This window comes from Erpetoichthys calabaricus, chromosome 9 (genome assembly GCF_900747795.2).
Source record: "Erpetoichthys calabaricus chromosome 9, fErpCal1.3, whole genome shotgun sequence".
NCBI lineage: Eukaryota > Metazoa > Chordata > Cladistia > Polypteriformes > Polypteridae > Erpetoichthys > Erpetoichthys calabaricus.
Genome location: NC_041402.2, coordinates 15927794 through 15954967, shown reverse-complemented (window position 1 = coordinate 15954967; position 27174 = coordinate 15927794). Strand labels below are relative to the sequence as shown.

The 27174-nt window shown below is 38.6% G+C and overlaps 1 protein-coding gene across 3 annotated transcripts in view; it reads right to left on the bottom strand.

Annotated features, from left to right (window-relative positions):
- rgs3a (regulator of G protein signaling 3a) overlaps positions 1 to 27174 on the bottom strand; it is a 459798-nt gene that overhangs the window by 323955 nt on the left and 108669 nt on the right. For all 3 annotated transcript variants that reach the window (XM_028809166.2, XM_051931938.1, XM_028809167.2), the window contains 2 exons: positions 25613 to 25652; positions 12589 to 12800 (listed from right to left, as the gene is read on the bottom strand). In XM_028809166.2, the coding sequence (XP_028664999.2) occupies positions 12589 to 12800; positions 25613 to 25652 (252 nt within the window). The remainder of the gene's footprint in view (positions 1 to 12588; positions 12801 to 25612; positions 25653 to 27174) is intronic.

Below are 27174 nucleotides of genomic sequence, written 5' to 3'. Positions count from 1 at the left end.
CAAAATTTGCATAACATACAGTGATTTTCATAGAAGTAAGCTTTAATTTCTTGTACATTGTGTGATGTGCTCTGTGTACAGACCCAAACGACATTTGTCTTTATCGTAAACAAAAATGTGGTTACCTAAAAAACAGCAAGCAAAAATAAAACTACACCTATATCATAATACTCTAGGGGTTCTCATTCATTCATTGTCTTTATTTTTACTTTCTGATTATCCTGATTAGAGCTGCGGCCACAACACACTCAGATGGGGTTTCATTTATAAAACTTTTTAGTGGATTTGAGCAAAAAATATGCATACATTAAAAAACTGGAATATTTTGTACACCAAAAAAAAATTCTTATTTTTAAAACCTGGTGTCCGCACATTCTACAGAATATACACTTACAAATCACAATCATCTAGTAAATGTGCACAAGTGAAACTGCCTCAAACCCCACTTTGTCGCCACCCTGAAACAACCATATACAAACTATGCTAATTAACCTCATACATATGCAATCACAAAGCTGTAGACGTTCAGTGGCTGGTAGAGTATAGCCTCCACCCGAAAAGCATCCAACCAGGTAGCCACTATCACCTGGCACATATAATGACACGATTGCTGTTACAATGAATAATATAGGCCCATGTGATAAACTGCAACTTCAGGCCTTATCAACAAGTCAGCCATCACGTACAGCATGTTCAGCAAGTCATCTGATCAATGCTACTTTGCCTCAAAATAAATAAATCACGGGTTGACCCAGGTCACCGAGCCACAATGTTTGTCAGTTTTATCTTTGCATGACAGATGACTTGTGGATTAACTCTTTCAGGGCAGATGTTGACTTTTGTCGAAATTCAGAGGACGGTAATCAGCTGTAAACTTGCATCAAATTCGCCATTACGATTTAGTTCGACTATTGTTTCTAGAAGGAGAGTTAGCCTGATTGATTTGACCTTGATTCCTTCTGCGTATATTAGCAGCACAAAGAAAACAACCTCTAAAATGGCATCGACATCTGACGAGAGACCAAAGCGATTGCGCAAAGCAAAATACCCCGTGGATGACATTTTTGCATATTATCACTGAACCAGACCCTGATTTTGATGCAAGTAATTTGAAGATGGAGAATGAAAATGAAAGTGAGGTACCAGCATCAGCTGATCAGTCGCCAGCTGATCGTGGTGCTGGACACATTTGTGTAGCTGATGCACCTACAGCAATGTTTGCCTGGGAGGAACGCCACTTACAATGACAAGAGGTACAAACCAGACTGTGTCGCACTGTGACTGCCACCACTGCCCACCTTCCATGTGAAGACAGCCAGGCCGCACTCTTTTGCTGGCCATCAAGCCACCCCCGCACAACCGCTGCTGCCTGAGATGCCATACAGGCGCTGACAGCAGCCACAGCAACAGATGTTTTATGTTGATTTATGTATGAAACTATCACTTTGCATGCTTTTAGGAAAACGGAGTTAGTTTTTTGGAAAAAAAATATTCAGCCCTTAAGGTTAACAAAAGAAGCTTCATTCTCGCTAAGTGCCCTTTTTTGAATACAAGTGCCACAATTACATTAGGAAAATCAGGGACTGTGCAAATTTCCTTTTTCAGATTGGCATGAAACCTAATGAAACCAAAATTGAATGTAGCACCTTGTCAGTTGTTTGTGGCTTCAACCACAGCAGGAATGGCAGAGTTGAAGTTTGTGTGAGATATTCCTGACCTGGTTGGCAGTTAGCCCTGGTAGGTGCCTGATGCCAGAAAGCCAACAACTTTAAAAAAAAAAAATGGATATAAACACGTAGAGCATGATCTCAGGCAGTCTGTTTTTCTAACACTGGGGTCAACTCAACACATAGTTCATGGAGAATGGCTTTTAAAGTTTCTCGGCTAATTATTCAGTCATCATCATCATGGGCAAAAAAATCCAACTGGTCAATAATTGCTCAACCCCTTCCATATCTGAGCATTTGCATAGTATTCGAGCTGCATCAAACAAGCCATGTTGTATCAAATCATTACACTATAAGGCATGAGATTAAGAGTTTTCAGTACCCAGTGAGTGAATCATGTTTGTGTTTTTACTGCATTTTGGTTTCTAATCCTTAGAAGTGACAACAGGTAGCTGATATAAACAGATGAAATTACAAAGAAATTGTTCAGTACAAATGCGCAGCATTGGTCTTCTTAAAGGGGAACTAAAATAGAGTCTATTTATCATATTCATCACTTCTGAATTTTAATATGTTTGTCACGTCAATGAACATTATAAAAATGGCTCAGTGATAAATTATTATATTCGAGACTCATCATTTAGCTGGTTTGGCGGCATTTTCCTATTTGATCAAAAGTGTCATTTCCCAGTTTCTTCAAAATGTTGTGTACGGATGGGTCAGAGTTGCCATAAATATATGCAAATTGTCCCATCAAGTCTTCTTTTATACACCCAACTTTTGTGTGGAAAGGCGTTTATGCACATTCAATCCACATTTTGTGCATATCCAAATTTTATAAATCTGACCACCTGGTCTGACCAGGCTACCATAGCATCATCAGTTTTTTTCAAACCACTCATGGGGAATTCTTCAATGCTCCCAAGGCAAGCAAAGAGATAATATCCCTCCAGCATGTAGTGGGTCTGTCCTTGGGTCTTTTTTCAAGGGCCTATGCCTTGAAAACCTTCAATGGTACGTGCCATAGTTCTACTCCTAAGTCCTTTTGGATTGCTGATCTTCTCACCCTTTCACAGACCATGTGCTGAGCAACAGTAAACAGAAACCTTACTTTGGCAATTTGTACCTGTGATCTCATGCTTTTAGTCCCTATCCAGATGTAAAAACTACAGATCACGATGAGAAAAATCGAAATTTCTAATTCCTGCTTCACTACCAATGTTCAGTACAATGTCTGCACAACTACTGCTGCTGCTGTCACAATTTATTAAGTCAATCCCACAATCCCCTCTACCCAATCTCATGAACAAGATCCAGTTTTTTTCATTAGAGGAATGGGACAACAAATCTGGAGGTTCTGATTCTCATCACAACTGCATCACATGCTGTAGAGCACAACCCATTAGGCCTTCCTAATGCAGAGTATTTTAACAACTCATTGACCTCAGCCGAATACATGGACCGACCCAAAAACTGTCCACATCACTTAATACCACAGGAGCAGGGTGTGCTGTACTTACCAAAGATGCTCCTAGAAATTAGTCAACCTAGTGGCATAAGGTTAAATTGATTGAATGCATATTTCAGTCATTTCTTCTAAAACTAGCTGTTCCCCGCGGCTCCACCCGCATTGTAGTGAAACAGGACAAAGTTTAAAAACCAATAAACAAAAAGGTATTACTAGCTAAGCGTAGGCAAGTTACGCTTCAAAACACAGAGGTAGACCGACTCCCCACTCCTGGCGCCACACTTCTACCTCCCCTCGGCCCACAGCCTCTGTCTCAGAGTAGCACAAATATATCACTCCTGCAAGTGAACTATGATTCTTAGCACGATGACAGAAGTCACAAAATCAACCAGAATGTTCAAGCAAATTATAGAAAAAACCCGATATAAATCTGTTAAGTAGTTCTCTCGTTCGTTAGCTAAGCGGAGGCAAGATACGCTCCAAGGCTGGTGCGCGAGTAATGAGGGCACCACCACCACCCTCCCCTTGGCCCACAGCCTCTGTCTCGGATTCACACAAATAAATTGGTACTGCAAGCAAATTATGATAATTAGCGAGATGAGAAGGGTCACAAAATGAACCAGCAATTTTCAATCAAATTATAGAAAAAAACCTGATCTAAATCCGTTGAGTAGTTCTCTCGTGAAAAACAGACAGACATTGGATTTTATATATAGAGAGATAGTGCAGGTGAGACAACAAGGATTGTGTTTTTAGATGGACTTGTTCATTAAGACTTAGTTCCCCGTGGACAGACTTCTAATTAGTGGCATTACGTTGAACTGCTGAGGTGTCTATGGGAAAGCATCAACAAAACATTTCCAGAGAAGTGGCACAATCACAAGTGCATTTTGAACCATGCACCACTCTGCAATGTTTCATCAAATCCTGTGAAAGGATTATAGGCTGTAACTTAAGTCACATTCAAGTCCTATATGAATCCAGGGTAAGGAAGAGGGCCACAAAGATCATTGCTGATCCGACTTACCCAGGACAACACCTGTTCCAAAAGCTTCCCACCGGCAAATGTCTTTGTGCAGTGAAAGCTAAACACGTCATCCTAAACAGTTTTTTTCCCCATACTAATCGAGTCTGAGCTTCTACCCAGTATCTATATATACCTGCACACTAGACTGCTTGGACATTTTAATCCTACCATCTCCTTATTTTTTTTGCATTGCCCTTGTATGCGGCATCATATTTTATCATTTTATTTTTTTTATCTTCTTATACTTATCTATTGTATTCTGTATTGTCCTTGTATGTTGCACCAAAACTATCAAGACAAATTCCTAGTACAGACTAGAGGACCTGGCCAATAAAGTGAATTCAGATTCTGATAAGGCATTTAAAATGTGAAAATGACAAAATAATACAACATCATCCATGTCTTAAGATGAATGAATGTACGGCTGGTAGATATAAGAAGAACAAGGATGCATACTAATAGCGGATAGCTGAAAAAAAATATTTTGAGTTTCAAAAAATAAGGACATTCAAGAACAAGAATGGGTCTGAAAAGCAGTTTACTAATGGACCAAGGGCCTGCTGGGGAAAGCAAAATTCAAAGTTAACACCAAAAGATAGAACAATCCCAAATACATTAGGCAATAATAAGAAACCAGTCTAGAAGGCATTTAATAAAAACTAACAATTTACTAGACTAACACCTTAAGGCCATATCACATTAAATTACTGAAAAAATCGTCTAAAGTTGTAGCCTTCATTTACAAAATGTTTTCAGGTTGGTGCAATTGGCAGCTTTCCAGTAAAGTATAGTCATCAAGTCTGACATATCCAACTAGTCTGCGAGTCACCCTATCAAAATCGTGAGTGAAGGAAACCAGGGCGTCAACAGCTCAAACACCCAACACGAACACACCAAGAGTCCTGGGTGCAAATAAAGGGTGGTTTATTTAACCGTATTCCTTTCACAGTACCACAAAGTAGCAAAAACGCACAGGTTTCTCTCTGCAATACACAAAATTCTCTCTCCTTCCAATTCTTACCACTGCACTGCCCTCCTCCAGTTGAGTGTTACCTTTCTTCCTCCCAGCTCTGACTCACCTGGGTAAGGGAGTGCGGTCCCTTTTATTAACACTAGAATTACCAGAGCCTACGAAAAAACTCGTAAATCCGTCCCACCTTAAATCGCGTCTTAAATCCGTTTGCACCTCTCCGCTAGAGTCCTTTGTCATCTAAATGTGCTGATAAACAAAAGCTACTAGCAGCCAGCTATTCCATCCCCCCACCGACTTAGAACGAATTTCTCCTAGCTCATGCCTTGCCTTGATTTGATTATCTGGGATTGAAGTGGAGTTTTAGAGTGGAAATAATATACAGTAGTGTTATTTGGAATACACGCATTTCATGTGTGTTCCGTTCCATTCAGTAGTCTATGCAAACACATTTTTAAAACAGAAACGTTTTTCATATTCTAATAGTAAATGACAAAATGTAGGCATAAACTATATAACGTATGAAGCCTGAAGTCCATATATCAAAGACACACTTTCACAAAAGGTACAAATAAGAGAACACGTGCACTTTTCTTCAAAAATATAACTGCACAAAAAAATCCCTTTTGGTCGGTAGTATGCATCGTGGTACACTGCAGACCTATAGCGCGTCTTTATGTCAGATGGGGTTGTATGGATTGATTCTGAATGCGACTGCGAGAATGAAAAGTGAATTAAAAAAAAAAAAAAAAAAAAAGCTAACCTTTACCAGTATCATAAGTTACACCGGCTGTTACAGACTGAAATCAAATTTATGTTGTTATTCTAAAATTGTAAGAATAAGAGCAGTTCACTTCTCGAAGTGGAGCCGTGCGGGATCGAACTCGCCACCCTCTGATTCCCAGTCAGGAGCTGATACCATTACGCCACCGTGGCGGTTGTAGTAAGAGTGTCAATGTGGCATGCTAACGCGGCTTTTTTTTTTGTGCAGTTATATTTTTGAAGAAAAGCGCACGTGTTCTCTTATTTGTACCTTTTGTGAAAATGTTTCTTTGATATATGGACTTCAGGCTTCATACGTTATATAGTTTATGCCTACATTTTATCATTTACTATTAGAATATGAAAAACGTTTCTGTTTTAAAAATGTGTTTGCACAGACTACTGAATGGAACGGAACACACATGAAATGCGTGTATTCCAAATAACACTACTGTATATTATTTCCACTCTAAAACTCCACTTCAATCCCAGATAATCAAATCAAGGCAAGGCATGAGCTAGGAGAAATTCGTTCTAAGTCGGTGGGGGGGATGGAATAGCTGGCTGATAGTAGCTTTTGTTTATCAGCACATTTAGATGACAAAGGACTCTAGCGGAGAGGTGCAAACAGATTTAAGACGCGATTTAAGGTGGGACGGATTTACAAGTTTTTTCGTAGGCTCTGGTAATTCTAGTGTTAAGGACCCGGGAGTACTTCCAGTGCCAGGGCTACTGCCCAATACAAGCACATGCAGGTCATATGAAAGTGCATTGCAGCAGGGAGCTTGTTTCCCTGCTGCGGCCTCCTGTGGTACCCAGTGACCCCAGCAGGGCTGCTAACCTGGACTACATTTCCCAGCATGCCCTGCTGGCTTCCCTCTGGGCACCAATATCCAGGGACGCTGCCATCTAGCATGCTGGGGTAGTAAAAAACCTCCAGCGACATCTTCTCTTTCCGGTCGGCTGTCCGTCCATCCTTTCTGGCTCTCTCTCCCGGGACTGATCCCCTTCTCCTCCCCGGCCGGGATGCCTGTCTGCTTGCTAAGAGCCTCCCTTCCGAGTAAGGAACCATCCCCTCTTCTGGCCAGGATTGCCTGTCCAACTCATATGGCATTTACACTTGATTTTTGTCTTTAGACGTAAGGGTGGTCTCCAGTGAATGAAAAAGTACAATGCAAATAATGTAGTGTCAAGGAATAAGGAACATGGGTGTTTTGAAGCTCACAAACAAAGAAGAAGCTTGCCTGACTAACGTCCCGTGTATTATGTACCACAACAAAATAAAAAAGTGGGACAAAATTATGGCTATACTCACTTAACCTGTTAACCCTTAATATAGCACTGGCTCCATCAATCAACGCACTATTGTTCGTCAGAACAAGGGCGTTACGTAAATGGACAAATCTGAGACAAAAATGTCTGTATCCTCTTAATGTCTATTTATTTCTACAATGTCTGTACATAATTGGAATATAAATCCACATCATTCCTAAAAAGTGCAAAACACATTTGTGCAGGACCATCAACACCAGTAAAATATGCTCTTTTTGTTGGTATCTCCACGAATAGATTCCGTTAAAGGAAAATCTGCAACTACAAATAAACTACATTATTTGAGCAACATCATCAAGCATGCATGGGCTGCAGCAGAGGAAAAGGTTAACAATAGAGCAACAATATGATCCTGCGTTGAATGAAAACTTAGTTTTTCCAAATGGCACTTTAAAGTAAAGTACTGTTATAGACGTGTGTACAGTATACCTTACAAACTTCTGCATTCATGAATTGTACTTTAAATAAACAATCTGTCTAATAACATTAAGTATATAAATCTTTCAGCTGCTGGAAAAATACAGTTATCTGACTAGATCATTAGCATTAAATATCTCCTAAGTGGTATTTTACAGTGAAATTACTTCTGTCTATTTTGTTTCATTTGAAGGGACCAAATTCAGTGACAGATACTCATTAAATGTTAATATCATTATGCCACATCAGAATATAACTGGGATGAACGAGAACCGGCTTTTGTTCTTTTGTTTCTACAAACATTTCAAAACGTGCATGAGAAACAGTAAAAATAAGTGGCTAAAAAAGTGAAGTCTAAGCACTGTCTGGTGGCACATTTCCCTTTATGTGGGTGCTAATAAGGACCTGAAAACTTGCATCATCCATGTCTTAGTAACGCAGCATATTGGTTTCTCACTTAGCAAATGAATGCACAGAGTGCAAATCTAGCACTAAGAAAGAAACAAAGATGTATCAGATGCTGAGTCCCGTAGCTTTAAGAGTCCATTTGAAGCAGTGATTGGAGTAGTCAGGCGGAAAAAATGCTGAAAGACTATGAAAACCGCGATTGTGCATACACTGCAGTCTCTTAGTGAGAAAAACTGAGGCTATTTTACTGTAAAACTTGGTCAGATTCATAAATCAACAAGAGTTATTCATTTGTTTCTTCTGGAAAACAACATCGATACAGTGTCTTAAAATAACAGTGGCTTTTTAATGACTATTATTATTAATCATCCTATGATATCTGACTTCTCACATTAGCACTCATTTCTGTGGTTTAAGTTCACCATCCTTCATAACCAACAACAAAAAAAAAAATCATTCTTCATTATTTACACTACTTTGATGAGTTCTTCCTTGTTGATTCCTAACAGGAGTTGTTTAAGCTTTCTGACTGCCCTGGAAGTCATGATCTTCAGATGAGGTTTGCTACCTATTAGCTTCTGCTTGATCACAAGCAGTTTTCTTTTACTGTCGACCCCTTCCTTTCTTTCATCCAGATCCTATCTGTAACGTTTATAAGAGTTACTTAAATGGGCACTTTATTAAACAAAGATGGTCTATCAACTGTAGTGACATTCTGTGTGCTCCACAAAAAGCTTACGAAATTCATCACAGAATCAGCTTGCCAAGATGTTTAATATTTTGTGCTTGTTGCCTCATTGTTGTTAACCAAAAATTGTGTTTACCTCTATGTCTTTAGTGTAAAAGTATACACCAAACCATGCTTCACTTAGTAGGATGCTGCCACATGTAACATTTTTTAGCTTCTGGAGGACTTTCTGAGAATAGTGGAGTGCTTTTGACAAGTCTGTTAGTTGTGGAGTCAAGGAAAATGGCAGACTGCACTCTGCTACAAAGCCAAGTAGTATGCCTTTTAATTAGACATTCAACAAATATTTGATAATAATCAACAATGAAAAAATTTAGCACTGAATTTGGTTATCGATTAGTTAGTTGCTATGTTACTTCATTGATCAAGAGTGCCATGAATCATACTTTAAGACATGACAGAGACAGAAAACGTAAATACAGTGGAGGGACTAAAAAAAAAGAGCTTGAAGTGGCAGTCTTTTCAGTTTCACGTCTGATAAGAAATGCGTGTCTTGTAAGATCTGTGAAAATGACCTCACTAGGTACAGGAACACATCATTTATGTGGGAGCACGAGAAAAGAAAATGCATTTGTGTAATAAAGACTTCTATCTCAATCCCACTTTGAAAGTGTTTCGTGTGAGTTCCTTCTGGCAGCTCAAAATTCTTATCTGACAGTGCAGAATTTCAGTCATCAACCATATTTCTGGTGATGGTAGCAACAGCTGGTATTTGACACCATATTATAAAAGTAAAAAAAGACTTGAAATTTGCAACACTCGTTTCATCTTGTGGTCTTTGCTGCCATCTAAGAGATAAAATCAAACAACGCACTCTAGCAGCTTCTCTTGACAGTTAACAAGTGGTTTTAGCTTACTACCCCTTGATGGAGGCAACAGTCTTGAATGAGTTAAGCTAGACTTCAAATTTGGTAACAAGACTTGTTGCTGTGCATGTTTTTGCCAAAAGTAATTTTAAAGCGAACTTATACTATTGTTTAATATAGGTATACAACTCTTTCATTTTGGAAAAAAACACGCGCACTTTTATACAAATGTTGCACTTTTTAAAAGCCTCATTAAACGATTGATCGAAATAGTAATCTACCAACTAACTGATTATCAAAATAGCTGAATTGTCGCTTTACCTGTAATTAATAAAAAAAAAGAAACATATAGTTATATAGATTACAATAAAGTCTTAATTATTGGGTGATATATTATGCAGCAGGATATACTGTTTATTCAACAGGTGCACATAAAATCACTCATTTACAATAGTCTGCAGTAAGATTGTACAATAACAAAAAACATCTCTTGGGTACCGTGTGTGTTGCTAACTAGGTATGCTAGTCCTAACTAAAGTTCCTTTATGATGAGTATTTGTAAGCAAATGAGTATTCAACATTTACATGACACAAAAAAAATTGTTATGTACAACAGTAAATAATCCCACGTATTGTAAGTAATTGCACAATTCATTACTGCATTCATTACCTGTTGGTTTCTTATGGATCATCCACAGCAATCACTGGTCTAGCCATGCATACAATATCACTGCTCATTTAACTAGATGGTGTAGCATTTTGTTGTCATGAAATAGCAATGGACAAGGTGTAATTTGCATTAAGAAAGTATATTTTTTCCATTGCACTTTTTGATATGGTTGTGATTCTTCAAACCGTTAAATTCTGATCAGGTGTCGTCAAAACGTGCACAGCATTTTGCCATAAACATCAACTTATTTGCAACATACATCAACTTCCACTTTGGTGGTATTCCCGTTCACGGAAACAGAATTTTTTTGTCCATTCACTTCCAAATGATCGTTTTTTATTCTACGCTCACTACTTACAAACTCACACTTATTTCTCCTGCAGTTATTTTCACCATGCTTCTTCCACTGTCATTCCTTCATTTCTTTACGTTTTCCATCACAAGTTCCATGGAATGCTCACCTTGCAATAGACAACCTGATTGATCCATAATTTAAGGGTGATGGTCAACAACTAACAAGATCCACTGGTCATAAAACCGAAAACACCCCCTGCCCTCATCCATGAGCATTTTGACTTTGCAAGAACAGAAATCTGAAAACTCTTAGAACTCCTTCATCCCAGAAAAGATGTCAACAACCACATGACACCCTTCACTTTAGTTACAAAAGCTTAATAAATCAAATCCATTCTTTTACTCATTTTCTGGGCCCGTTTTCTCTGTTTCAGGCTTGGAAGGTGCCACAGCATATCCTGTTAGCATTAGGTGAAAGACTGCAATCAAAACTAGATGCGATATCTGTCCACAAGAGGTCATATTGACACTTGCCAAATTCAGAGCCTCAAATTATACATATTTCTGTGATACAGGAGATGTTTGAATTTTCACACAAAAATGCATAAAAAGTGTAAATTGACAATTCTCAAGATATTCTAATAAGTTTTAAAATACAGTAACTCTCCAACTAGAACGTAAACTTGAAGTGTTGACTTCAGCTGTAATGGAATGCAGTGTTAAATGAACCAAGATATCAAAGGCAGCATTTAGCAATAAAACTAAGTTTCCATCCCCACTACTACGTTTCTATTAGACTCTGCTTTCACCTTTCATCCACATATCCCCAGGTATTTTCAACGCACAAAAACTGAGACTTTTGAAAACTTTCTCCAGAGCCACATACTTCTGAAAACACAGACTCAACAATGTAATGTGAATAAGCGAAAGAACAAATCTTTGAAAATATTGATTCTAATTGCATTCTGATTGGATCCTGCTTATTATGGCCCTTTCCTGATTAGATCCTGCTTAACATTTATTCCTTAATTGGTCACAATTCACTGAAGAATACCATATTCCAATACTGCGGGTATAAAAGAGTTGCTTTCTGTGGCAATTGTTGCATTGTTTACCTGTATGCATCTAAATTGTGCCTTGTAAAGTTAGAATGCTGCCTACATTATGTGACTCTTTCAATTCCGGTAAAAACATTAAAATTTTACAAAGTTATTGTACGTCTGGTATACCTGCATTGTTATCACTCTTTAATTTAATTTTGTTCTTTATCAGTATGCTGCTGCTGGAGTATGTGAATTTCCCCTTGGGATTAATAAAGTATCTATTTCTCTATCTATCTATCTACATGTTCAATGGGCAAATAATTTACTGGTCAATGACAGTTTTGTGATAAATCCTGTGGCTGCTGAAATAACCACCACTTCATTGGTTTATCCACCAATACCTATATCCACAATGAAGGAGAATGTCTAAGTTAGAACTATTTTCAGTCATTTTAGTGTGGACAGAGAAACTTCATAAATGATGCAAAAATGATAGTATGGACGGAGATAATTCTTATTTCAAACCGCCATTTTTAATGAAAATGTAGTAGTATTGACGTAGCCCAAGTTATCATTAGACAATCAAGTCATGATTCCAGTGGCTAAAGTTAAGCCAAGTAAATTTGCATTTCAGTTTCAGAGTAGAAGCTGTCATTTTGATTATGAGAAAGATTATTAAGAAACAGTGGGAAACTCTGCAACGGGCATGTATATATTTAGTGACAAAGCCCTTACACATGGTCAATTATTTCAAGAAGCTTGAAGAACTAATTAGAGGTCAATACAATAAAGAATCATGTCTTAGTATCCAAATGCACTGAGTCAAGTTCAAATTCAATGAATACTTCCACAACAGTGAAATGGGGAATACTGACTGCTTTGTTTTCAAACTGAATACAATGCAAACCAAAAAGTGCATTTTTTTAGTGCTATAACAAAGATTTTAAATTAAAGAATTGTATAAAAAAACACCTACCTGTACAAAGACCGGGAAAACTAACACCTTTGGAGACAGTGTAACATATGTTCCATAGCTGGTATGAGGAATATGAGATCTCACTATGGTGCAGTTCTGGTAGTTGGCATAATTATTCATAGAATGTGCTTGAGAACTGATTGTGTCAGAAGTTGATCCTAAGAGAGTTGATCTTCTATGCAATCCACCATGCTGATGACCTCTTACTGTTCCTAAAGACAAAAGAATACATTTCTAAGTTAAAAAAAACAAGGAATAAAAGGAATATATATTTAAATCATAACAATAATTTACACCATAAATAAAAACAACTAAAAATCTGATCTGGAAGGTTAACACTAAAATTACGAGAGCCAACGAAAAAACTGGCCCTCCTTAAATCCCTTTGCACCTCTCTGTCAGCCTATTTTGTCTTGTAAATGTGTCGATAAGCCCAAGCAGCAAGCAGCCTGCTATACAATCCCCCCACTGCCTCAGAACAGGCAGGAAGTTCTCCCAGTTCCTGCCCTGATTGATTACCTGGGAGTGAGCTACCCAGAAATGTCCTCACAGGTGGCGCAGTGGTAGTGCTGCTGCTTTGCAGTAAGGACACTGTGGAAGATTGTGGGTTCACTTCCCGGTTCCTCCCTGTGTGGATAGCGCTTTGAGTACCGAGAAAAGCGGTATATAAATGTAATAAATTATGATTATTATTATTAATTGTTAGGGGAAATAATTTGATGTGTGTTTTGTGTCTACAACAATCTATGTAAACACATCGTTAAAACAAACGTTTTTCATGTTTTAGTAATAAATGACAAAATGTAGACATGAACTGTATAATGTGTGAAGTACAATACGACAGCTTCCTTGGTGCAAAAAAAAAAAAAAAAAAAAACAATGCGAACTTTTACAAGTGCTATAAATTTACATCGTTTGTTACAGGCACAAATCAAATGTATGTTTTTATTGTATAATATTAATAATAAGAGTAGCTCACTATTCAAAATGGTAAATTTGCGGGAGAGATGGTTTCAAACTCATAACCACTGGATTATAAATCAGTAGATTTAACCGCTGCACCACGGAAGCGGTCGTATTGTACTTGCAACTTTTGAGAAAGTGTTTATTTGATATTTGGCCATCAGCCTTCACACATTATACAGTTCATGTCTACATTTTGTCATTTATTACTAAAACATGAAACACTTTTCTGTTTAAACGATGTGTTTACATAGATTGTTGTAGACACAAAACACACATCAAATTATTTCCCCTAACAATTCCGGGTAGCTCACTCCCAGATAATCAATCAAGGCAGGAACTGAAAGAACTTCTTGCCCGTTCTGAGGTGGTGGGGGTGGAGGGGGATGGTATAGCAGGCTGCTTGCTGCTTGGGTTTATCGACACATTTACAAGCCAAAAGACGCTGACAGAGAGGTGCAAAGGGATTTAAGGTGGGCCGGATTTGCGAGTTTTTTCGTTGGCTCTGGTGATTCTAGTGTTAAGCAACATTCTCAAAATAATATTCATTCCAATTTGCGGCACATCAATACCCCATGATCCAAAATTTATAAATAACAAAGTCATGGGGATGACCCCACATCCTTGGTTGGAACCCTGAGGCCAGTGCTTTGATTGTATGGATGTTGAGTCTGGATAAGTTTATCTTGGGTAGTCCTATTTTCCCTATCCTCATAACCTAAACTGAACTTTTTTCCTGCCACCTATTTGATTGTTTCTCCTACTATTCCAAAACAGTTCAATATTTTAAAAGAAGTCTCACTTAAATACTACAGACTTTTTTTTTAAATCTCCAACCAATTTCAGTTGTACCTGAAAAAAAAATCATTTTAGGAGCACATGTATCAGAGTTTTTTGCCATTACACAGTGTGCACCAACATGAAGTACTACATTTCTCAAGGTCATGCCTTGGTCCAGTGCGCAACATGCTTTCGCTGTCAAAGTTTTCTTCAAAAACAACTAATCAATCAACGCACTTCAGCATTCCTCTTAACGGTGACATCCCAAATCGGAAAACAATTCTTCAGTGGGTGGCTAAATTTAGACAACATTGAACAGAAAATCTTCAAGCCGTCCTCGGACTGTACGAAGCTGTAAGGGCATCAATTTTGCAGTCTCCTAGACATTCAGTGTGCAAACCTGCTTCTGCCTTAGGCATTTCCAACACGTCTTTGAGGATGATTTTGCATGAAGACGATAAATTCCATCCATACAAAATGATGGTAGTGCAGGAACTCACTGAAAGAGACTGGGAGAGCTGTAGAGAGTTCAGCGCGAACATTCATCAAGATGCTATCGTCATGTACAGCGACGAGGCACATTTCCATTTCAATGGTTGCATAAACAAGGAAAGCTTTCACTATTGGGCTGAAACCAACCCTCATGAACTTCATCAGAGACCCCTGCACAATGAGCATGTTACAGTTTGGTGCGCCATTGCAGAATTTGGCATCGTAGGTCCTTACTTTTTTGAGGAGGGGGAAACAAAAGTCACCATCACTTCAGAATGTTACATTGAAATGCTAGAGAACTTTTTGCAGCCCCAAATGGAAGAAATGGATGTGGTGGATGCCTGGTTTCAACAAGATGGAGCAACAGCTCATATGGCACGGAGAACCATGCAAGTTTTGCTGGAGATGTTTCCGGGGAAGCTGATCTCCCTGTGCAGCGAAGTCGGGTGGCCTTCATGTTCGCCTGATCTTGCGCCGTGTGCATTCTTCTTGTGAGGCTTATCTCAAGGTATACACACACCGACCTCAAAACCCTGAAGCCCTCAAGGACACTATTCACCACGAAACTGCTGCTGCTATTCCCTTTGAAATGGCCGAACAAGACATGTGAGCGTTCAGAAATTGTCTTGAAGAGTGCATTGCTAATGATGGTCACCACCTTGAAGACATAATTTTTAAAACACAATGAAAAAAATCTACTTTATATAACCTTTCTTGTGTCATAATGAAATGTACTGTATTTTATCTTGTAGCATTTTTGTAGAATTAACTTTTGAAATGTAGTACTTCTGTTTGACTCGGCCTGTAGATGTAAAAAGAAAGCATACCATCATTCTGTGGAAATGCAGAAAAAAGATCCTGACCACCAATTTTGTGCAAAATTAACAGGGTTGAAGCATTACAGGTCTGAAATAAGAGTGACAGATTTGATCATGATCACATAATCAATTTATGTGCCACATTCAGGAAATGAGCCCTGATGATAAGGAGTAAACCAATAAATGTCTTCAAGAAAAAATGATTTAAGGGACTTGAAATTTTGCATGCCACATTACCTGACCCCAGGGGTTCACCCCCTAATGAGACATGAGGCTTCAAAGTTACTTCTTTTCATTAAACTTTTCATTAAAAAAAAAAAAATGTGGACTAGTCATATAGGCTGCCATCGCTGTACTTTGCATATAAGAGCCAGATCGAATGTTATTTACTTATTTACCTTTATTTATTTACTTACTTACTTCCTATAGTGTAAAGTCACAAGTAGACTGCAGAGCTTCCCTTGTACATATACAAAGTACAGTGATGGCAAAAGTGCGACATGCATTCTTGCTCCGATGTAGAAGCGTCGTCATCATCCGAGTTCACCTCTGCTATAGCGCGTCTTTATGATGATTGATAGATAGATAGATAGATAGAGAGATAGAGAGATAGAGAGATAGAGAGATAGAGAGATAGAGAGATAGATAGATAGATAGATAGATAGATAGATAGATAGATAGATAGATAGATAGATAGATAGATAGATAGATAGATAGATAGATAGATAGATAGATAGATAGATAGGATACTTTATTAATCCCAGGGGAAATTCACATGTGAATTCATATGGGGGGGTGGGGTGGTTGTGGAGGTGATCATGAACGCGACTGAGAGAATAAAACTGAATAAATAAATTAAAAAAAAAGCGAACCATTACAAGTATCATACATTTACACTGGCTGTTACAGACTGAAATCAAATGCATGTTTTTATTCTAAAATAGTAAGAATAACACCAGCTCACTTCTTAAAACGGACTCGTCCGGGGTCGAACTCGTGAAGTTTTCATTACCAGTCAACAGTTGATACCGTTTCGGCACCGAAGCGGTCGTAGCAAATGCGTGTCAATGTCACAGGTTCTTTTTCTGCAGTTATATCCTTGAAAAGAAGCGCACTTGTTCCATTATATTTGTACCTTTTGCGAAAGTGTTTATTTGGAATTCAGGCTTAACACATTATACACTTCATGTCTACATTTTGTCAATTATTACTAAAACATGAAAAAAGTTTCTGTTTTAACAATGTGTTTACTGTAAATAGATTGTTGTAGACACGGAACATACATGAAATGCATGTGTTCCAAATAACGATATAGTATTTATAAAAGGTATAATTTTGCTTGACTTCTCACTCTATACAACTCCAAGCAACTGACACGCAAGTAAACAGACTTGAGCTGAGAAAACTGTGCGGCGGTGTGGGATGTGATAGCAGGCTGCTTGCTGCTTATCGACACATTTACAGGACAAAAGACGCTGATGGAGAGGTGCGAAGGGATTTAAGGTGGGACGGATCTACAAGTTTTTTCGTAGGCTCTGGTAATTCTAGTGTTAAACATTTAAATTGAAGCATTCATTTTAATATTTCCAATATCTGATGTAGCATTCTTGTAGATATGCTCTTCTGCATCATGAACTAAATCAACACATTTTTTATAGACACCCCAAATTTGGGTGGTGTGCGCTAATTCAGGCTTCTACACACTAAATGTACTGGGTTTGGCCTCCTCTCCAAATTAATAATCAACTAATCATGTTTCAAGTTGCTGCTATGAGAGGAAGCAGCAATTAAGTAATAAAACTACCAAGTTACAAACAAATGCTCACGTCAAAACTTATTAAGAAATGGCATTAACTGATGAGATCTCATTCCTGTCATATGAAAGGCAACTGATTCTTGCTCTGCATTTAATTCCAAAGATATTTTCAGATCTACAGTGGAACCTCGGTTTGCAAGCATAATTCGTTCTGGAAACGTGCTCGCAGTCCAATGAATTTCCCCAGAAGAAATAATGGAAACTCAGATGATTCATTCCACAACCCAAAACTATTCATATAAAAATGATTAATACAAAATATAAAGTAAAAATACATAAAACAAATTAACCTGCACTTTACCTTTGAAAAGAATCATGGCTGGTGTGAGTGAGTTTCTAAACTCTTGTGGGATTCCACCCAACGGGATGACACGCGGAGGAGCATCCCAAAGCAATCGCAGTCTCCCACAGCTGTAGTAGTTCGCCGTAAAAGCGAATCTGAAAAGATCGCGGACATGCTACAAGCGCCTATAAATGCGCAGGGCACAGTACTACTTGGCCACGACCCTGCCTGACTGCTGTGTCTGTGTATAGGAGAGTGGCAGATCCTGCTACAATAAACATAATTGCTAAAGTACTGAGACTCAGCTTCATGTTTTGGGGTGCAAGACGCAGACTCGCACGTCACAGCACACACAGAGTCACAATGCTGTAGTCAACAGTATTCGCTCGTACGGATGTTGACTATATGAGTGAGGCACGCCGACTCAGACGGAGAATAGGTGACGATTGCCCACAATCCCGCAATGAGAGAGAAAGAAGAACCTTCAGCTCAGTTGTGATCACATGACGCTCAGCAGACAAAGCGTATACATACTACTCATATTGCAAGACCTCGCTCGTTTATCAAGTCAAAATTTATTAAAAAATTTTAGCTTGTCTTGCAAAACACTCGTAAACCAAGTTACTCGCAAACCGAGCTTCCATTGTATTTGTAAAACTCAGTCCTGGAGATTCCCTGTGGCCTCAAGTTTTTGTTCCAATGACTTTCACCATCATTGAGCAATTTTACCTCAAACTGATCTCACCAAATTAATGCCTTTTTCCCTCTTCATACAATCTGCCTTCAGAAAAACACAGCATTGCGATTTTACTTTTATAAGACATTTAGAAACCATTACATTTATGCTATAGCTTTAAATGCTTAAGCCTTTTATTTTTTTCTTCTTAATTTGCCTTTTCTCGGTATTGTTTGTGCCCTTGCTTGCATCCTAATAATGACAAGGAGCCAAGTTGACATTAGAACAAACAATTAAATGATGAAAGGCCGCAGCTACCCACTAAGTGCACGTTAGTAAATAATGGACTGAATAACCAAGGGCAGAATGAAAATCACGATGTTGATGAAAATCTTTAAAAATAAAAAAATTATCCCTGTGTAATACAAATAAATACTAGGAACAGAATAATAAAAATCAACCAAAGTTAGATTTGTAATTTCAACATTGATCTCAAAACAAAAAAACATGGAAATAACAGCTTGCTTAATTAGGCTAGGAGTTCAGTTAAAAAGAGGAGCTGGCTGGAAACAAAAACCTGCAGACCTGCAGTCACGCAAGCAACCCCATAACTGACTTTGTGAAACACTGTTCTATAAAGTATTAAATGCAACCTAGTAAATACCCAGTGTCATAGAAGGCCGGGCCCCTTGCCCAGCCGGGACACCTCTGCTGTGGAGGGACCCGGGCAGCCAGTGTGGACAGGGAGCTGCCTCCCCCGAAACACTAGATGGCGGTCCCCTGGGTGGCAGCTGTACCTTGGACTCCCGCAGGGCTTCATGGGAGATGGAGTCAGATACAGCCCTCTTGGGATCTGGGGGCGCCGCCAGGGGATGCTGCAGCTGTTCCTGGGCTCGTGTGGGCAGTTCTTCCGCCATACCCGAAGTGCTGCTGGAAGTAGGGCAACAAACACCTGAAGCACTTCCGGGGGCCTTATATAAGGGACCACTGGACAGCACTCAGTGAGCCAGAGTCGGGTGGAAGGTGGACGAAGTTTGCCGAGGAGGACATGGAGGAGAAAGAGAAGAGGATTTATTGTATTGTGTGCTTTTGTGTTGGTGGAACTGAGTTGTGCCTGTGGGAAACGGGGAAGGCATTATCCACGTGGTGAAGAAAAAAATAAAAACGTCTTTGTGTTTAATCAGTCTGTGTTGGGTCGGGTGGCTGGCACGCCCCCTAGAGTTGTTACACTAGCTATAGGTGAATAGTTATTTGGTCTTTACTTTATGAAGCAATTAGTATTGTAATTCCTAAGAACACCAATTTCTCTTCACCATTTTATAAGGCATATTTACATGCTCATTACATCTTCACTTTATTTATTTAGACCAGGGTTCTCCAACCTTTTTTCCCCCTGAGAGCTACTTTTACAAAATGAAAATGTCAGAGAGCTACTCATTTTTTTCCTAATGTTTATTCTCATAGCTTATTTCAACCCAAACAAACTAAATAAGCTTATTTTGCCTGAACATTTACAAAATGTTGGTGTCCACAACTCACATTTTCCATTAAAACATCACAAAAAATATTTAGTTCACCTGCAAGTGCATTTTGTATGTCTGTATGCATTTTCTAGTGTCAGTCTCACACTATTTTATTAAAACATGAATGCTGTCAAAACAAAACAATGCAATTCCAAATACACAGATCTGACTTATTCATTTGTCATTTTGTCACATGTCACTGTGTCACTTTTCTCGCAGGTCCAGTTGTATGTGTGATATGTTTTTTAGTTTGTCAGATGACTGGCACTGCATGGAGTCAACAAGAGAGGCAGGTGTATGGCGGAGTGTAGCCCCTTAGGTTCACTCTTATGGAGTCATTTAGATGTTCATCTGTCAGTCTTGTTCTGAACTTTGATTTCATGACATTCATGTCAGACAATGCAGACTCACAGAGGTATGGAGACCCAAACAAAGCAGACATTTTCAGAGCTGCTTGGTGAAGATTCTTATAGTTATGTGGCTCTGCTAAGCTCCAGAAATGCTGAGAATGCTGTTGAGACTTTAACTGCACATTATTTTGAAGGTTTACTAATATATAATACCCAATACTTCTCTGTCTATATGTCTGTCCGTTTTTCACGAGAGAACTACTTAATGGATATAGATTGGGTTTTTCTCTATAATTTGCTTGAACGTTCCGGTTCTCATTTCGCTATGTATAAAAGTTCGTTTGTGGTACCAGTTTATTTGCGCAAATTCAAGAAAAAGGCAGTGGGCAGAGGAGAGGGGCCTTCCTCACTCACTCGCCAGCTTCAGGGTGTTCTCCTTAACTCTGCTTAGCTAGCAAATGAGAGAACAATTAAATTCAACTTTGTTTGATATTTAAAATAAAGTGTTACTTAGGTCGGGCGGCACGGTGTCACAGTGGTAGCGCTGCTGCCTTGCAGTTAGGAGACCCGGGTTCGCTTCCCGGGTCCTCCCTGCATGGAGTTTGCATGTTCTCCCCGTGTCTACGTGGGTTTCCTCCCACAGTCCAAAGACATGCAGGTTAGGTGGATTGGCGATTTTAAATTGGCCCTAGTGTGTGCTTGGTGTATGTGTGCCCTGCGGTGGGTTGGCACCCTGCCCGGGATTGGTTCCTGCCTTGTTCCCTGTGTTGGCTGGGATTGGCTCCTGCAGACCCCCGTGACCTTGTGTTCGGATTCAGCGGGTTGGAACATGGATGGATGGATGGATGTTACTTAGGTCTTGAAGAGTTTGAGTTCGGATATTCTCTTAAGTGTATGTCATATTGAAAAGAGATTGCAATTCAGATTGTGGATCGTGATTTTGTGTTAAAAGGATCGTGATAAGATATTTTGGTAATATCAGCCACCCCTAATTTGAGCAATCAAGTTTTCAAATTTATGTAGGATTCATTAACGTTTCGGCAAGCTACTTAGAAAGGGGTTGCGAGCTACCGGTAGCTTGCGAGCGACGTGTTGGAGACCCCTGATTTAGATAGAGTGTTCAAAATGTGACATCATTTAGTAAAATAAAAACTGTGATGAAAGGAAAAATGCCCTCCTGACAGCTGTTGTTTTCTTTTCTATCACTTGTTTTTTATTTTATTTTTACAGGTAAGAGAATTTAATAAATACAAGGATTGGCTGAGAAGCATTTGGTCACACTAAATTGTTACACAGAGAAAACAGACACATATTTACTGTGCACTGTATCAAATGCTATGTTTTTTTCTCAAGTTAAAGATTGCTTAGCAGAGAATGTTACAGACAACTCTGTTTCTTTCCCTACTAAAAACTACTGTTTTTGTGTGTGTCCTCAGCAATATTGTGTTTTGTACGTTTCTTTTTCTATACAGTATGGTGCATTTTGGGATAGCATACAGGAGTGGAGTTTAGTAAACTGAACACGTTCAATCACCCACACACTTTCTGACCACTCTTTTGTTCAGCATATGAACTAGGGGACAGGAGAGGCCCCTAAGTTTGGTAGTGAAGGATAGAATGTTTTTGAAGAATATAAATTATATAAGCAGGATATGTTATATTTTGATGAATTTGTAATACATGCAAGAAATCAAACAACTAAACTAATAAAAATGGATAACAGGAAGCTCTAAATTGGGCAATGATTGTGGGTATGTGCATAAATAGGCCTTGAAATGGGCTGTCATCCAGTCTAGGGTTGGGTTTAATTCTAGCAGGACTGAGTACAGGCTCACGTAATGCTAAATTAGATGAAATGAGTTTTACACTATGGGCCATTCAGACCAGCATGCTTACTTTTCCCTTCTACATTATTATGCAACTCAGTCCTGGCAACCCCAGACCTAAACACCATACAATATGAGTGGACAGACCTGAAGATGGCAATTGACAGACGCTTTCCATTCAATGTAACATAGCCTGAGAAGAACTACCGTTAAGAATAGGATCAACTGCACAAATCCAGGTGTGCAAAGCTTACCCAAGAAGACACAAAACTGTAGTTGCTCTCAACGGGGCTTCTACAATATACTGAGTTAAGGGTCTGGATACTTACATGAATAACAGATTTAAAATTCTGAAACTTTTCTGAAAACTTGTTTTGACTATGTCATTTTGGGTTACTGAGTGTAGATTGATGAGCAAAACTGTCAAATCTATCCATTTAAAGTACTGCTGGGCAGCGATTAAAGTTTATAATCGTGATTATTCGCATACAATCACAACAATCACATTGTTATGTGCAAAACTCAATAATGAACTCAGAAGTAGTTATTTGCATATAATTGGTTTGCAAACTCTATAAACAAATAAGGTGCATTTTAACAGCAGTATTCCCTTTACATAGTAGCAGTTACAGGAGAAAGCAGGGTGAAATGACACCTTTTATTGGCTAACTAAATAGATTACAAATGCCAGCTTTCGAGGCAGCTAAGGCCCCTTCATCAGGCAAGGTGTAACAAAGAAACTGAAAAATACTCTAGCTTATATTGGGACAGCAAAGTGATTTTTTTTTCTTTCATCTTAACAACCTTTTTGTTCAAATGTTAGCAAAATGAATACACCTGAGATGAATTAACCCTGAAAGAAGAGAACAATGAACTAATACAATGTTGAGATAAGATAACCATCACTAGAGTTAAGTCCAAGTTGCCTGGAAAGCTTGCATATTGTAATCTTTTTAGTTAGCCAATAAAAGGTGTCATTTTGCTTGGCTTTTCTCTAAAGAAAGTCCTGTAAGGTTTTTTTGAAGTGCATTGTCTGTAAGATAGGCCACTGATGTAGTCTGCTGGTCCATCAGTCTTGTTAGTCCACATATCTGGTCATAAAACTCTTGTCTCTATTCAGACCATTTTGTAGAGTGTTGAATTTAACCATAAGTTTGTATTCCCATTCTCTCCGCTCCTGTTGGGTCTTGAAATTACCCATAAGCACAGTGATCCTCAGATCCTTAATGCTGTGGCCATTACTGTTAAAGTGTGCTGCCACCGGAAGACTGTTCCGATTAATATGAAATCTATGTGAGTTCATTCACTGGTGCAGTGTCTGACCAGTTTCCCCTACATACAGTCCAGTGTTGGGGCACCTTATGCACAGGTAGACCACATTAGCAGATTTGCATGTGAACGGACCCTTTATTTTATGCTCCGGCTGGCAATGTGGTATAACTACCTGATCTGTCGTGCAGATATGTGCACAGGTGCCACACCTGTTCTGTAGGCAGGGAGATGTGCCACTTGTTTGAGGTTTGGTGGTTGTCTGTATGCAAGGTGGGGAGGTTCTGGGAATATCAACACTCGACAGTACAATACTCTACTGCTATAGTAGCAGTTAAAATATTTCTTGTAAATCTCAACTTAAAAATTAATGTAATCAAATCAAACATAAAACCAAAGCTATTTGCCACTGCCAGGGCATTAACGTTTTATCTAGTTTGTTATAGAAAAGTAAGTCCAGAGCCACAATCACAACATTATAACAGGCACGTTCCGAGCAACAGCAAGTTACCATTTCTAAATCTGTTTTCTTTTTTATTTGAACAGATAACAGCAGAAAATTTTCTTTTGTCAGGGAGTAGCATAAACAGTCCATGCTCAGTAGCTACTCTTTGAGGGCTAATATTTTTTCCAAAAAATTCAGTTTTCTGAAAAGCACACAAAGCAATGGTTTCACACATAAATCAACATAAAACGTCTGTTGCTGCCTGTTGTGCCTGCTGTCGGAGCCTGTTTGCAGTTTGCGGCAGCAGCGGCTGCGCAGAGGGCGGCACGACGGCCAGCAGGAATGCACGGTGGGCTGGCTGACGAACTGTCTTTCTGAGACAGGTGCGTATGGATGGCAGTTGCAGTGAGACACAATATGGTTTGTATCTCCTGTCATCAAAAGTGCCTGTCCTCCCATCCAAAATTTGCCATAGGTTCATCAGCTACACGAACATGTTCAGCACCACAATCAGTTGTTGCCGGTACCTCACTTTCATTTTCGACTCTATATCTCCAGATCACTTGCATCAAAATCAGAGTCTGACAAATCAGAGTCCGATTTAGCGATAATACGAAAAAAGTCATCCACGGATTATTTTGCTTTGAGCATTCACTTTGGTATCCCTTCATATGCTATTTTAGAAGCTGTTTGCTCTTCACTACTCATACACACTCAGGGAATCGAGGTCAAATCAACAAAACTAACTTTCCTTCTAGCAAAAGCATATCAAAAAGTGCTGTAACAAGAAGATCACTGATCTCTATCAATTGCTAGCAAGACTGAGGGTTTCAAAATAATAATAACAAAAACTGCATTAACGTGCAATAAAATTATTGTCAGCGTTAATTAATTAATGCGATAATAATGCATTAACTTGCCCAGCCCTAATTTATAGTTAAATCTACAACACAATAAAGTGTGCAGAAAGTGAAGGTGTCTGAATACTTTCTGAATCCACTGTATTTTTGAAAGATTAATTAAACCTATTAAAGACTGTTTCCTCACTCGCTACTTATTTGAAAAGATCAGGAAATCTAAAAATGTTTAGTATAATTATTTAAAAATGTCAACAGATGGGGCTCAGGATCACTTAGTAAGACAGTGGTGTAGTCTGAACCAGTAACTATGTAGTTGAAGTTCAAACCACAAAGTCTCCACCCCACTTGGTCAGAAGAAGGCGAGAACACTGGTAAGAAAAATCACATTAAACAGAAACTGGACAACTGATGCCACAAACTACAGCCCTATTGATTTGTTTGCTTTCCTCTCTCTTTCTGACAGTCTCTGCTCCTGACACGCACTCCTTTGAAGAGGAAGATATGTTTGCATTCTTTTAATTGTGAGACGGAACTGTCATCTCTGTCTTGTCATGGAGCACAGTTTAAACTTTTGAAAAAGAGACAAATGTTTGTTTGCAGTGTTTGAATAACGTTCCTGTCTCTCTACAACCTCCTGTGTTTCTGTGCAAATCTGTGACCCAAGCATGACAATATAAAAATAACCATATAAACATATGGTTTCTACTTCGCGGATTTTCACCTTTCGCGGGGGGGTCTGGAACGCAACCCCCGCGATGGAGGAGGGATTACTGTACTACAATATCTGAGTATGTTGTCAGAAAACTCAGAATGGCTGTTTTTATCAGAAAACTGAAATTTTTTTGTGTTTTAGGCTTTAAAAGAGGGAAAAACACATTGAACAAAAGCAACAATCTTTAATAGGCAACAAAGAATATGCTTACCTAGGGTTGAATGGTTCTCTTGGAAAACAGGTCTCAAGATCTGAAAAAGGAGCAGGGCATGGGGTAGGGGAGGGACAGAGGAGATCAGAATTAACAGACAAAAAAAAATATATATATAAGCTCGTCATCAGGTCCTGAAATGTTCATGAAAATCAATCATAAGGACTAGTAGAAAGAAAAATTAATATAACATTTTAGTTCTATATTGAAAAAACAACTTTTTCAAGATTTCAATTAGTACTGACAAAAAATACTATGAAATCAAAAGCAGTGATACAATAAAACTTGCTTCAAACACCACACCTGGTCACTGTCAGCATGGAGTTTGTACTTTCTCTCTACGTAAGTCTGAGCTGTTTCACTTCTACTCTAATTTTCCTACCACATCCCAAAGATGTATCTTTTAATTGACAATTCTAAATTGGCCCTACATGAGTGTGAGTGTGAGTGTTCGCGTGAAAACAAGCTTTGTGCACGTTCTGCGGCGGTGGGGGGATGCAATAGCAGGCTGCTTGCTGCTTGTCTTTATCGGCACATTTACAGGAGAAAAGACGATTATGGAGAGGTGCGAACGGATTTAAGGTGGGCCAGTTTTATGAGTTTTTTCGTAGGCTTTGGTAATTCTAGTGTTAATTGATTAGGTTAAGGTTTAAGAATGATTTTATGTCTGACAAAAGATTTGATCCAGTCACTTAATGGTGCATGTGTATATTCATAATTTGTTGAGTGTTTTTAAATAATAACAAGAAGGCATTATGCATCACCCACAGCATGGGCATGCCAAATCGATTAGGGATATTCAGTCGTGGCCAGATGTTTTGAGAATGACACAAGTATTGGTTTTCACAAAGTTTGCTGCTTCAGTGTTTTTAGGTCTTTTTGTCAGATGTTTTTATGGTGTACTGAAGTAGAATTACAAGCATTTCATAAGTTTCAAAGGCTTTTATTGACAATTACATTAAGTTTATGCAAAGAGTCAATATTTGCAGTATTGGCTCTTCTTTCTTATAGCATATACCTTATAGCATGGTGCTCCACCAAACTGTTCTTGGACGGTTGGGAGAAGTTGCTCTCAGAGGATGTTTTGATACCATTCTTTATTCATGGCTTGGGATCAGGGCATAAACTTTGCATAATTTGTCTCTGTTATATTATATTAGATAAACTTTATTAATTCAAATGGGAAATTTGGTATGGGATTTGTAAAAGCAGTGTTAATGTTTGTGATGCACCATCTATTGGAATGACAGAAATATAGCAGCCGGACATATACAGTACATATGCATAAACTTCATGTAATTGTCAATAAAAGCCTTTGAAAAACTTATGAAATGCTTGCAATTATACTTCAGAATACTACAGAAACATCAGACAAAAAGATCTAAAAACTCTGTGAAAACCAATACTTGTGCCATTCTCAAAACTTTTGGCCAAAACTGTAAAACCAGACAATAACCTAGAGAAGACTTTTCCTCTTTACATCATAGAATGACACAAGCTGCTATGTGTCCCTAGAAAAACTATGTAAAGAAGGATTGTGCCACCTAGAATGAAAGACCATC